Source organism: Diplotaxodon limnothrissa, linkage group LG7 (genome assembly GCF_057381915.1).
Source record: "Diplotaxodon limnothrissa isolate DT_005_m linkage group LG7, D_limnothrissa_male_GT1.1, whole genome shotgun sequence".
Taxonomy (NCBI): domain Eukaryota; kingdom Metazoa; phylum Chordata; class Actinopteri; order Cichliformes; family Cichlidae; genus Diplotaxodon; species Diplotaxodon limnothrissa.
In genome coordinates this window covers 23440452-23455305 of record NC_140602.1, presented here as the reverse complement: position 1 = coordinate 23455305, position 14854 = coordinate 23440452, and the positions used below count along the sequence as shown (strand labels likewise).

Here is a 14854-nt window from a genome sequence, read left to right as displayed (position 1 = left end):
ACCACAGAATCATCCGAACACCTAGCAGAACTATATATGAGATTAAACAATCTACGCAAGTTAAAATAAATGTAGCGGTTAGGGATAAACCCTGTTTGATCCGGGTGGATAAGTTTAGCAATATGATCCTTAAGGCGGTTTGATAAAACTTTCGTTAATATCTTGGTCTCAACAGAAAGGAGAGATATAGGTCGATAGGACGAGACAGACATAGGATCACGATCTTTTTTAAGAATCAACGAAATTACCCCATGATATAATGAACTTGGCAAAGAGCCAGACAATTTTGAGTAGTTAAACATACGCAAAATCAGAGGAGCTAGCAATGAGGAGTAAGCTTTATAGAACTCTGCTCCAAAACCATCCGGTCCAGGGGCCTTATTATTTGACATCTGTTGAATAGCTGTCTTAATCTCATCTAATGTAAAGTCCGCCTCCAAATCTGCAACTGCCTCATCATCCAATTTCGGGAGATCACACTTTTCCAGAAAGTCCTCAATTGACGACTGACTCGCAGAACTCTTAGAGCTATAGAGATCACGATAGAAGTCTTCAAAACACTTGTTTATTTCTTGGGGGTTTCTAGTGGTCTGCCCATGCTCGTCATTGATTGACAGTATTGTTTGCGATGCTTGTGTTTTTCTAAGTAATCTTGCAAGCAACCTATGAGGCTTATCACCTAGTTCAAAGAATGTTTGCTTACACTTAGTGATTTGAAGGCAAACTTGTTTGCTGAGCAGAGAACTATACTCGCACTTCAATTTAGTAATTTTGCCCAGTAATTCTATATTGGGAGAGGACTGATAAGTTTGTTCTAGCTGCAGTAAATTTAACTCAAGATCCTTCAAAGCCATTTCCTGGGATTTACGTTTAGCTGCAGAGAACGAAATAATGTGGCCTCGAATTACTGCCTTCATACTCTCCCAGAGAATTGCATCGTCAACATCGCCTTTATCATTATCATTAAGAAAATCCAAAATGTGCTCCTCTAATTTCTTATGAAAGGTCTCATCTTTAAGCAGAGTTGGGTCAAAGCGCCAATCCCGTCTCTGTAAGGTAGCTAAACCTGCAAAATCCAGATTAATGGACACAGGGCCATGGTCAGAAATCAAAATGGGATGGTAGGTGACATCCCTCATAATATGAACAAGTTTAGAGTCCAGAAAGATATAATCAATACGGGAGTACGACCCATGAACGGAAGAGAAAAAGGAGTAAGCCCTGCCTGTGGGGTAGAGTAATCTCCAAGTATCCACCATGTTCATGTTTTTCAACGCACTCTTCACAGCATGACTGGATTTAGACTGTTGGGTATGGGCCGATGCACTTTTATCCAAGCGGGTGTCCAGTACCAGATTCATATCCCCAGCTATTACAATATGAGAATTATTCACATTTGGCAGCAGCTTAAAAGTCCTTTGAAAAAACTCAGGGCAATCAAAGTTAGGACCGTATACGTTTACAAAGGTGACAGGTAAGGAGTTCAAGAGACCTGTAAGAATGAGGTACCTTCCCCCTGGATCCGCAGTAACTGTGCTTTGACAGAAGGGAATATTCTTCCTGAACAAAATTGCAACCCCTCTTGCTTTAGCTCCAAAATTAGCATTGTATGCCTGACCCAACCAATTGGCACGGAGCACTGACTGAACCTTGCGTTTAGCATGCGTCTCCTGTAGAAAAATTATGTCAGGTTGCAATCGTTTAAGGTGTGCAAGAACTTTAGCCCTTTTTACAGGATTACCCAGGCCTTTCACATTCCAACTAATCAACCTCAGTGTAGACTTATTGAGTGTATTTAACATAAATGCTACTTATCCCAATTCGACTAGCTAACCAGTAGTCATACACTCTGAAATTACCACGTTTAAGCTTGTACCACCATAGAACAAGAACATCCAAACATAAAACACAAAAAACAGTCCCACCAAAAATGAGGGGCCCCCCCCATCGAAGCCCGTCTCCACCCAACATACCCAGTAGGAACATAGTAGTAGCTACAATCCTTCCCGTAACCCATCCCGCAGCCCCACACCAGCAAAGAGAGATTTATAAGACACTTTATAAGAAAGAAAAAAAAAAAGAAAAAAAAAAAAGGCGAAAATTCAGATAAATTAAAATACGAGAGCCATATAAACCATATATGTGCGAGCATTACTAGGCTCCCATACAGCAAATCAAAGAATAAACAAGGACCCTGAGGGCATATATTGTCCACATTGTAGGGAGCAATATCAGCAACAATACTGACCCAAGCTATATGAGTCCACAGCAACACGCCCAGAAGAACAGCAATAATAAGGCTTATACAGAGAAAACATATAATCGAGGACGTAAACCGTTGTGTTGGAGAGCCCTACTCATCCGACCCCGCGGCCAGTTTCTGGTCCAGGAATTTTTTGGCTGCCTCCGGCTTATCGAAAGTCTGTGTGACCCCGTCCATCGTCACCCGAAACCGAGCCGGATGAATAAAGCCGTAGCGTAGATTGGCCGCCCTGCATCGTTTGCGGATTTCTTCAAACTTCTTGCGCCGTGTCAGCACCTCCGCGGTCAAATCCGGAAAGATAAAAACTTTCGCCCCATTGTACTGCAGCGGAGCTTTTTGTGCTGCCATCCTCAGGATACGCTCGCGGGTTTGGTAGTAGTGCAGCCTTACAATTAAAGGACGAGGCCGGTCCCCGTCAGCTGGCTTGGGGCCCAGGGCACGGTGTGCTCTATCCACCACGACCCTGCCCGGAAAATTCTCACTCCCCAGGAGCTTAGGAATAAGCTCAGAAACAAAGTCCAGCGGGTTCCCTTTCTCTGTTCCCTCCGCGACTCCAAGGATCCTGATATTCTGTCGTCTGGACCGAGACTCGAGGTCATCCAATTTTTTGTGATGTAAATCGTAGCCTTTCTGGAGCGAGTCGCAGAGCGCCTCTAAGACGGCAATCCTCTCGTCATGCCCATTTACAGCTTCCTCAACATCATGTATCCTCCCAGTTACCGCGGAAAGAGCGGCCTCCACAGCATTCATCGTGGTTGAGATAGCAGTCAATTTGCTATCAACCGAAGCCTCCAATCTAGTGATTGCACTCACTATGTCGGCGGACGTCGGGTTAGCCACTTGGGAAGTTACGGGGCTAATTGCACTCGGCTCCCCAGCTAGCGCGTGCCCGTTAGCTACACTAGCTGGTTCACCTCCATCTTCTCCGATTTTCTCAGTCTTTTCACGGGCTTTTGGAGCCTTAGGCTTCGTCATTGTTATAAGATATATCCAAACGTCAGAAATCAACAGAAAGGTGTCAAAAAACAGATGGGTATAAACAGAAAATTACAGGCTGGTGCGGAGCTCTTCCAAAAAACGTCCTACGCCATTGCTTGCTAACCACGCCCCCTGACCTTGCTTCATTTTATTCACTCCTGTGGAAAGTCCACCTATACCGATGTTTGTCATTCTAACCAGCAGACCTGGGATTGCCAGCTATCTTATTATACATGCCTCTATAAAGCTATTTCACTGTGAGATAAGAAACGACAGACTGGACAGCAAGTCTGTATTGGCCATTAGTTAGCTGACCGCTTTCAGGATGCTTTTGATAAGACACTTCCTGGCCCACTCATACACACACATACACGCTCTTTGCAGCCAAATTGTCAGATCAATACTGTCAGCTCTCATTAGTCGTAAGTATTGATTACACATTCAGGTTGCTCAGGTGTCTTTACCTTTTAATCCACTCTCGCTTTTTTAACCAAGCTCCAGGGCTAAGAAAGTAAAGCCATGTAAAAATGAGGCTGTTTCTGCAAAGCAAGTCAGTCCCCATGGATATCGTTGAGCTTTGCAGAAACAAATTAATGTTTACAGTGTGGTACTCTTAAAAGCTAACAAAGGCTTCATAGCAATCATACAAGGGTACATTTTCAACCATTTATATCTAGTTTAAAGATGAGGTCGCCTTAAGTGACAGGTTACAGGTCATCTTCACTTCACCTCCACATAAATTATCTGAATATGTGGCATACTGCTTAATTATACCAACAGCCTGTCAAGGAAGTCTTTGCTCCTGTTTCAGTGCTCCAGGACCCAGTATTATTTTTTCAGTATGTCATTTTTGCAGTATGGCACATATTTGATTGCATGTAGTCTATTTATGCAATTTGCTAATTAAGCTTTGTGATCATTAGATAATAACTTAGCACTCCACTCCCCTCCAAACACCAATCTCAAGGCTTCAAAACTGGGCTTTACAAACCAAAGGATAATGTCACAGTGCCTACATCCATCCTTAAAATACAGTCGATGTTCTTAACTTGGTGTGTAGCAGAGCTGGATGAACCATCTCAGAGGAATCCTGAAACCCACCATAGCAAATAATTTGCTTTCAGCTATATGTCTATTACACTTTCTCACACACCCCTTTGATGCATAACATCAGCTCATATTTGAACATTTTGCTCATTACAAATTTTCCACTGCTGCTGACTTCACTCGTGCACTGAAGAACAGCAATTAGCCATTTAAATGTCTGGGTGGGGACCTGACATTTCCACCCTCTCCATCTCTATGCCAGTGTCTTTGTTGATGGGCTGATTTTAGTGTTAGATAAAAAGATAAAAAGGTTAAAAAATCAGATGGGTGGACTCCCATGATGTTAAAAATCATTGTAGCTATCATACAGCTTGAGCCAGTGAGGTACCTTAAAAGAGGAAATAGTGTGATAATGATAACTTGTAATTTGCATGACAACAGGAGTAAAGATTTGCTGCTTTTGCTTAGTTATTGGTTGTTGATGGTTGTTGTTGTTATGTCAAGTGTCGTACTCTAAGATTTGTCGTGGAATCATCACATCACACATAATATAAAGTAAATAATCGGTTTGTAAAATCTGATGTAATCCATGTGGTGCAGGGGTGGAGTCTAGCCTTTAATGCAGGTCCTGTGACCCAACCCATGATTACACAAATGACTTGACTACACAGTGGGAGCAGTTGTGGCTCAGGACTTAGAGCAGGCCATCTAATAATCAGAAGGTTGGTGGATCCAGTCTGCATGTTGAAGTATCCTTGGGCAAGACAATGAACCCGAGTTGCCTCTGATGTGTCCATCGGAGCGTGAGTGTGTGTGCAAATATTAGACAAAGCACTTAGGTACAGAAAAAGCGCCTGCATGAACGTGTGACTGGGCGAATGTCATTTGTAGTCAAAAGTGCTTTGAGTGCAGTTACAGTAAAAAAAAAACCACTTTATAAGTACCAGTAGGTAAAGTGCTGAACCTACAGGGTCAGCACAGCCAACCAGTAAATCACTGTGGGTTTTTCACTATGAGTTACTCCTTTGACACACAGAAAGTCATTTGATCAATTGTAATATTTTAAGTTGATTATAGAAGCTGTAAATAAAATGTACAGTGTTCAGTACAGTAAGTAAATCACATGTATTAAAACTGTGCGTTTCCTCAACTTGCAGATATTTTATTGAACCTACACCTGAGGAGGATTTTTTAAAAAGCGCTGCACAAATGATTTAAATTGAAAATATTAAAAAATATGTGTCAACAAATTATTGTCAAGTCTATCAACTCTCATGCCCTGATTTTAATAAGCCATTATTTCAAAACATATTAAGTATTTTTTTTCTCTCTTGTGATTTCAAACCCTTGTAGGTGATGTTTTTCCAAAGCACTTCTCAGTAATTGACAGCTTATCAGACCCTGAGTATTCACGCCATCAAGGCTGATTTGGGACGGTTGACTGCACACATCTGTCATACCAAACAGATCAGAACAAATCATACAAATTATCGCTGAACACTATTCATGCCTGCCTTTAGCTCATGACCCACTCAAAATGACAAAACAAACAAAATAAATGCCCACCATATTCATCTAAAAGCATTATTTATTCTTTAATCCATCAAATTCAAACTATTTTATTTTCTTTGGTGTTTTAGAGATGAACCATAATTATACATACCTACCTTTTTATAGTCATTTACATTTTTTATATTTATATTTTCTGCATGTCTTAGGAATAAAACACATCAACCAATACAGTAACAAAATTCAGCAGCCAGGCAGAAAGAGCAGTTGTCACGGATTTAGCAGTGTCTGCAAAGCTGGATTCAAGAAGTGTTTAAAGTTAACGTTTTTAGAGCATTTAAAGCACCATCTTGTGCCAGTATAGAACGTGACATCACTAGGTTGTTTGGTTGGTTTGCCACTGGTCTTTAAGTGATGACATATGAACCCTGCTTCCAGGTCCAAACTACTCTGCGTTTAATAAGGTTCTTGTGTTTTTAACACGTTTTAATGCTTTGTATCTTGTTCTATTTAATCTGAACAAGCCCCTAAAAAAGGCAGTGATAATTGTTGGCCTCGCTCGGTTTTTATTACCACTATTCATTTTAAAGCTCAGTTTTTAAAACCTTCTGATGTAACTACAGGGAGTGCAGAATTATTAGGCAAGTTGTATTTTTGAGGAATAATTTTATTATTGAACAACAACCATGTTCTCAATGAACCCAAAAAACTCATTAATATCAAAGCTGAATGTTTTTGGAAGTAGTTTTTAGTTTGTTTTTAGTTTTAGCTATTTTAGGGGGATATCTGTGTGTGCAGGTGACTATTACTGTGCATAATTATTAGGCAACTTAACAAAAAACAAATATATACCCATTTCAATTATTTATTTTTACCAGTGAAACCAATATAACATCTCCACATTCACAAATATACATTTCTGACATTCAAAAATAAAACAAAAACAAATCAGCGACCAATATAGCCACCTTTCTTTGCAAGGACACTCAAAAGCCTGCCATCCATGGATTCTGTCAGTGTTTTGATCTGTTCACCATCAACATTGCGTGCAGCAGCAACCACAGCCTCCCAGACACTGTTCAGAGAGGTGTACTGTTTTCCCTCCTTGTAAATCTCACATTTGACGATGGACCACAGGTTCTCAATGGGGTTCAGATCAGGTGAACAAGGTGGCCATGTCATTAGTTTTTCTTCTTTTATACCCTTTCTTGCCAGCCACGCTGTGGAGTACTTGGACGCGTGTGATGGAGCATTGTCCTGCATGAAAATCATGTTTTTCTTGAAGGATGCAGACTTCTTCCTGTACCACTGCTTGAAGAAGGTGTCTTCCAGAAACTGGCAGTAGGACTGGGAGTTGAGCTTGACTCCATCCTCAACCTGAAAAGGCCCCACAAGCTCATCTTTGATGATACCAGCCCAAACCACTACTCCACCTCCACCTTGCTGGCGTCTGAGTCGGACTGGAGCTCTCTGCCCTTTACCAATCCAGCCACGGGCCCATCCATCTGGCCCATCAAGACTCACTCTCATTTCATCAGTCCATAAAACCTTAGAAAAACCAGTCTTGAGATATTTCTTGGCCCAGTCTTGACGTTTCAGCTTGTGTGTCTTGTTCAGTGGTGGTCGTCTTTCAGCCTTTCTTACCTTGGCCATGTCTCTGAGTATTGCACACCTTGTGCTTTTGGGCACTCCAGTGATGTTGCAGCTCTGAAATATGGCCAAACTGGTGGCAAGTGTTATCTTGGCAGCTGCACGCTTGACTTTTCTCAGTTCATGGGCAGTTATTTTGCGCCTTGGTTTTTCCACACGCTTCTTGCGACCCTGTTGACTATTTTGAATGAAACGCTTGATTGTTCGATGATCACGCTTCAGAAGCTTTGCAATTTTGAGACTGCTGCATCCCTCTGCACGATATCTCACTATTTTTGACTTTTCTGAGCCTGTCAAGTCCTTCTTTTGACCCATTTTGCCAAAGGAAAGGAAGTTGCCTAATAATTATGCACACCTGATATAGGGTGTTGATGTCATTAGACCACACCCCTTCTCATTACAGAGATGCACATCACCTAATATGCTTAATTGGTAGTAGGCTTTCGATACAGCTTGGAGTAAGACAACATGCATGAAGAGGATGATGTGGACAAAATACTCATTTGCCTAATAATTCTGCACTCCCTGTACAGCCCAGCCCATGCAGCAGTATATTAATGACTAACCTTATATTGTGGATAGATTATCTCAGTTGTTCTCCTAACTTGGTCCGTTTACACCATCCTGCCATGCAATGATATTAACTTTTATTGAGTGGAAAAAGTTAGCATTCATCCTCCAGCTTCAATGTGTTTACGTTATGCTAACATAGCTGTCTTGCTAGCCATCACATAGCACATCATTATATACCAGCTAGTCCAACTTCAGTAACCCTACAAACGTCACTGCTGTTTAGTTTTCTGTCTTCATTTATGTTGGAAGTGATAGCAGAGCTGTACGTTTTAATTTTTTCAGAAATCTCTCAGTCAGAACATGCTATATCATGCTTAGGTGGAAACTAGTGAGCTAACTTCCTGCTAACTTCTAACTCTGTTAAATTTAATAAATTCTGTTTTCATGGATCACAATTGTCAATTGTCATTTTATTAAAGATGAAAAAATTGAATCAGTTTGTAACTCTCAGTGATGCCGCAGTATTTGTTTGACTTTGGGACCCGAAGCAGAGTTGGACCCTGAAACGGCTAATGACGTCAGACTTAAAGACCGGATGGACTCACATTAGTTTATGTTAGCTAACTGATAGGACCGATAACTCAGTGGAAAACAAGGCAATTAAAACTGAAAAGAAGCCTAAAGAGGTCAGTTTTGTACTGCTTGTGGCTACAACAATGGCTTTTATGTTAAAAAAAAAAAAAGAAGAGGATATACCGTCCACTTTTACTTTCTGTCTTTAAAGCAACACGTTTTTCATTCTTTACTAGCTGCACTCAAACTGGAAAATCCACCTGTTTGCTGTAATGTTTGGGTTTCTAGAGCACTTTACAAATGAGGACTGTATGGAGGAGAACCTGTTTGAGTCAGGTGCGCTGTATTAGACTCCATGGTGTAAGGCAAGGCAAGGCAAGTTTATTTGTATAGCACAATTCAACAACAAGGTGATTCAAAGTGCTTTACAGAGACATTAGAAACAAGAACAAATAAAAAGCATGATTTAAAATTGAATAAAACAAGCAAATAAACTAACTAACTAATTAACAAACAAACAAACAACAGTATATAAAATCAAAACAGATAAAATCAGAACAGTAGATAAAATCAGTAGTTAAAATATAAGTTTTGAAATTTAAGCTTAAAAGTGTGGATTTGGTGCTTTATTCAAATGCAGCTGAGAACAGGTGAGTCTTCAACCTGGATTTAAATAAACTGAGTGTTTCAGCTGATCTGAGGCTTTCTGGGAGTTTGTTCCAGATATAAGGAGCATAAAAGCTGAATGCAGCTTCTCCGTGTCTGGTTCTGACTCTGGGAACTGATAAAAGACCGGATCCAGATGACCTGAGGGATCTGGATGGTTCATACTGGGTCAGGAGGTCATTGATGTATTTTGGTCCTAAACCATTCAGAGCTTTATAGGCCAGCATCAGAACTTTAAAGTCTATCCTCTGACGGACAGGCAGCCAGTGTAAGGACCTCAGAGCTGGACTGATGTGGTCCACTTTTTTGGTCTTAGTGAGGACTCGAGCAGCAGAGTTCTGAATGAGCTGTAGTTGTCTGACTGATTTTTTAGGTAGACCTGTAAAGATGCTGTTACAGTAATCAAGCCTACTAAAGATGAATGCATGGACTAGTTTTTCCAGGTCCTGTTGAGACATCAGATCTTTTATCCTTGATATATTCTTGAGGTGATAGTAAGCTGACTTTGTTATTGTCTTAATGTGTTTTTCTAAGTTTAGGTCTGCATCCATCACTACACCCAAATTTCTCGCCTGGTTTGTGGTTTTTAGATGTATAGATTGAAGTTCTCTGGTGACCTGTAATCGTTTTTCTTTGGCGCCAAAGACTATTACCTCAGTTTTGTTTTTGTTTAGCTGGAGAAAATTGTGGCACAACCAGTCATTGATTTCCTCAATGCATTTACCAAGAGCCTGTACAGGGCCTCGGTCTCCTGGTGACATTGTGATATATATTTGTGTGTCATCTGCATAGCTGTGATAGTTTATTTTGTTGTTGTTTATAATCTGTGCCAGTGGGAGCATGTAGATGTTAAACAGAAGGTGTCCCAAGATGGAACCTTGGGGAACTCCACATGTGATACTTGTCTGCTCAGATGTGAAGTTACCTATTGATACAAAGTATTTCCTGTTTTCTACGTATGTTTTGAACCAGTTTAGTACAGTTCCTGAAAGACCTGTCCAGTTCTCCAGTCGTTTGAGTAATATGTTGTGGTCAACTGTATCAAATGCTGCACTGAGATCCAGTAAAACTAGGACTGACATTTTTCCACTGTCTGTATTCAGACATATGTCATTAAACACTTTGGTCAGAGCGGTTTCAGTGCTGTGGTTCTGTCTAAAACCTGACTGGAAGGCATCGTAGCAATTATTCTGTTTTAAGAAGTAACTGAGCTGTTGAGAAACTGCTTTTTCAATGATCTTACTTAAAAACGGGAGATTTGAGATCGGCCTGTAGTTGTTCATTTGTGTCTTGTCAAGATTGTCCTTTTTCAGTATAGGTTTGATTACAGCAGTTTTTAGTGATTCTGGAAACACACCTGATAATAAAGAAAAGTTGACGATCTGTAACAGGTCTGACTCTAAAGTCTTTGAGACCTTTTTGAAAAAACTTGTTGGCAGGACATCTAAACAGCAGGAGGAGGAGTTCAGTTGACCTAAGATGTCCTCCAGGTCTTTGCTGTTAATAGGTTGAAACTGTTTCATGGTGTTTAAACAGTTTTTTGGTGGACACAGTACATATCCTGGATCTGCTGTTGATGTACCAATTGCTTGTCTAATTTTTTGGATTTTTTCAGTGAAGAATTTGGCAAAGTCATTGCAGGCCATGGTCGAATGAAGTTCAGCTGCCACTGACACAGGAGGGTTTGTTAGCCTGTCAACTGTAGAAAATAAGACCCGAGCATTATGGCTGTTTTTAGTGATGATGTCAGAGAAGTAGGACCTCCTTGCATTCCTCAGTTGTAAATTATAATTGTGAAGTTTCTCTTTATAAATGTCATAATGAACCTGGAGGTTTGTAAGTTAGCCATTATAAATGTGGTGTTTCATGTCAGCTTTAATACTGAGCCATGTGCCACACCATAAATCAAATAGCAGCTGGAACGCTGGAGAGTGACTGTGTCATGATGTGCACGCGAATTTGCATCCTCAGTGTTTGCCTACTGTCATGATAGATCTCAATCTAAATTTGTCCATGTTGGCAGACTTGTCATATGTGTGTCCTTGCTCTGATAGCTGTAAACTGCAAGGCGTGTAGAGCATGAAATGGCAATAACTCAGGCCTGGTGAGAGCCAGTGTGTCATCAAAGCTCTGTGGGTAGAAAGGGGGCTTAGAAATACTGTAAATCCCATGAAGCTCTCTAATTTGACGTCCCTTTTAGGATCAGATGAAAGATACCTGCCAGTCTCCCTTCATTTTCATCTTTCTCATCCCTTAAAGCACAAAGTCTTTCTTTCTTTCTTTCTTTCTTTCTTTCTTTCTTTCTTTCTTTCTTTCTTTCTTCTTCTTCTTTTCTTTCTTTTTTTACAAACCCTGCTGAAAACTGCCTGTAGTTGCATGTTTGGTGTTTACAAGCGAAACAAGCCCAGAGAGCACGACTCAGGAAGTTATAAGATGGAAACAGATTATACACCGTGTAGGGTTATACATGCAAACACGCAGATAAAGAAGCATTTTCCAGTGAGTAGTCAAGTTTCACTTGATGTTATTGCAACAAGAACCAAAATGCGTGAGTGTGAGAACAAATGTGTTCTGTGGGCTTAATTTAAGAGATGGGGATGAAGTCAGTGGAAGCAACAAGTGCAAGTTGTTTGTCAGAGAAAAGAAACAAGCCAACAAGTCTAATAATCTGTAAAAGAAAAGTCTGTGGGGATGAAATAATAGAAAGGTGCTTCCACCAGAGAGTGACGATTGTCTGAACAAATCTCTGTAGTCTGTTCCTCTGAGCCATTTCTATTTATTTACTTTTTTTTTTTTTTTTTTTTTTACAGTATATTAAGAAAGGTCACAGAAGATCTATGAATCTTCATCCAGTTATGGTACTTTGCTTGAAACAAGACTAAGGCCTACAGTTTTATGTCTTTTTGTTAGTAGGTGCTAGTATTAAAAAACTGAAGCAATATAGTTTTCAGTTTTATTAAACCTGCTGCCAACAATACACATATTACATTCAGTTAATTTAAGGTAGATTATATTTTGGGAAGATTATGCAGGATGGTGGCAGCACGGTGGCAAGGTGGTTAGCACTGTTGCCGCACAGCAAGAAGGTCCTGAGTTCAATTCCACCATCCTTTCTGTGTGGAGTTTGCATCTTCTCCCCGTGTTTGCGTGGGTTCTCTCCGGGTACTCCGGCTTCCTCCCACCGTCCAAAGACATGCAGCTTGTGGGGATAGGTTAATTGGATAATCCAAATTGCCACTAGGTGTGAATGTGCAAGTGAATGTGAATGCGAATGGTTGTCTGTCCCTGTGTGTTAGCCCTGCGACAGACTGGCGACCTGTCCAGGGTGTACCCCGCCTCTCGCCCCATGAGAGCTGGGATAGGCTCCGGTGCCCCCCGCAACCCTGAAAAGGATAAGCGAATGGATGGATGCAGGAGATACAGTTTAAATGTATCTGAAGCTTAAACAAACGGTGCATTTATAACAGCTGATCTTGGTGTCAGCCAATGGCACACATCCTATGGGAAAATGTCATAAAGGGCACGATATCGATTTAGTTTAACTACAGTTGCTACTGTCTCTGTAAGTCGTTTTGCAACCCACCTGCACCCCAGCTCCTCCTTTCCAAGCTGCATCTGACTTCAACTGAGTTCAGTTTTATTAATATAGCAGCAAATCCAACACACAACAGTCACCTCAAGGTGCTTTATATTGTACATGATAATGTGTAAAAAACCCTTAATACTTAATAAAATGTATTTCTGATGCTGGCTGTGGCACTGCGAGTCTTGATATTGCTCTTCCATCCTAAGGCTTTGTGTGCAAATAGAAATGCAGGAAGTTCCTGGACCATACTGCCAAATATAAATGACTGCAGATTAAATCATATTTTTTGACTGCAATGGCCTTGAGTGAAATATGTGTATAAATACAAAATGTCACTGAAGACATAATTCGGTTGGTTAAATACTTCTGGACACTAAATATTTTAAAAAATAATAATAAAGCTAGCTTTAAATAATTTAAACCAAAGAACTAATGCTCGGTGCCACAGACTCGTTTTGAACATCAACTTTAAGTGAGATTTGCATCAGAGTGAAGTAACAGGATCAACAGGCTCTCCAGCGCCACCCAGGCATTTGGAATCAGCATGTAAGCCTCTCAGTGTTTTAGAGGGTTTACTGAAAACTGTCCATCAGTGTTGGTAGTTCTTCCAGGTATGGTGGTCCGATACAGCGTAGGCAGCAAGCGGGGAAGTAGCGGTCAGGCTGGAGGGCAGGATGATTAACCACTCCAAGCCCTGGCAGCATGGCCTTAGCAGCATATGAGACATGCCAGCCCAGTATAATTGCCTTATTAGGATAATGATGGTAGTTACAGGCTTCATCTTCCTCCAGGTAATTCTAGCTATCTGCACAGTGAATAGAATTCAATACCTGCAAGTGTTTTTTGTCAAAGGGGTGCTTTAAAGTGGACATGCAGCCAATACAGGAGGATCTGTTTTTGTTTGTTTACACCAAGCATACGCAACAGAAAATGCACAGTTATTATGGCTAGCAAATCATCTTTTTTCCCCCTTCTCAGTGTTTTCTATTCATGAAATATATATATTTTGGCTGTTTTAACCTGACATGATAGATTGTGTGAGCTATTTGATAGGTTCTGTGGTTGGCAGGCTCACTGAATGAAGCTGGCCAAGTCTATCGGTCATTCCGGGTCTCTTGGACTCTTTAAAACCAGTATGCTGCTATTGGCTTAAATGTGTAGGGATAGTTGGCTCTCATAACACAGTCTAGCAAGAAGTAATTTGATCCATTGTTTTGCACAGTAATGTGCGCTTCAAGGCAAGAGCTGACAATGATGCATCCTGAATAATTTGGCGTTGAGCAATCTAATGTCAGGCCTGTGAAAGTTGCAAGTTGGACTCTGAATGTTTTACCAATTTTTGTCCCACATTCACTAATGCTTTGAAAAATAGTAAAGTGTCCCACTGACAAATTTAGAAACTCAGGATAGACTTTAAGCAAAAAAAGGACTGTTGCCTCACGGCAAGAAGGTCCTTGTTTTGAATCAACTGAATTAGGATTGTCTTGTTGAAATATAAAGTTTATACCAGCCGTCATGTGAACAGCTTCTGCATTTACACTTAGCAGAAATAAACCAAGTGATAATGATTAAGCCCTGTGTCAGACTGCCAACCTGTCCATGGTCTACCCTGCCTTTCGCCCTGAGACAGCTGGGATAGGCTTCAGCCCCCCCAAGCGGAAGAGAATGGATGGATGGATGATAATGATTAATAATCATAATGATCATCCAGTCTCACATGAGTCTAGATAAACAGTTTTTATTGTTTATATATTCTTGTTTTGCAACTTTCACAAAGCATTTGTGAAACATTGGTTTCGTAAATGTATTACATTTTTAAAGTTCTTTTTTACAATGACTTAGTAGCTTTAGCTTGTTCCCCTGATCAAGACTCACCGAACAGATGATGCTATTGTGGGACCTGAATGTGGCACTGAATAACATGAGTGCACATACAAGCGTGCACTTTTCTCCTTAGACTTAAATATTAAAATAACACGTTTTCTTTTCCTACAGGAAGGAGCTGTGGTAGCCCTGTTTAAGATCTGCAGACAGGACCGCTTCAGAGATCTCTACGCACACGCTTTAAG

General features: G+C 40.6%; 1 protein-coding gene across 2 annotated transcripts in view; it reads left to right on the top strand.

Moving 5' to 3' along the window:
* insc (INSC spindle orientation adaptor protein) overlaps positions 1-14854 on the top strand; it is a 61389-nt gene that overhangs the window by 34523 nt on the left and 12012 nt on the right. For both annotated transcript variants that reach the window (XM_085357715.1, XM_085357716.1), the window contains exon 7: positions 14781-14854. This exon is cut by the window's right edge and continues 52 nt beyond it. In XM_085357715.1, the coding sequence (XP_085213841.1) occupies positions 14781-14854 (74 nt within the window). The remainder of the gene's footprint in view (positions 1-14780) is intronic.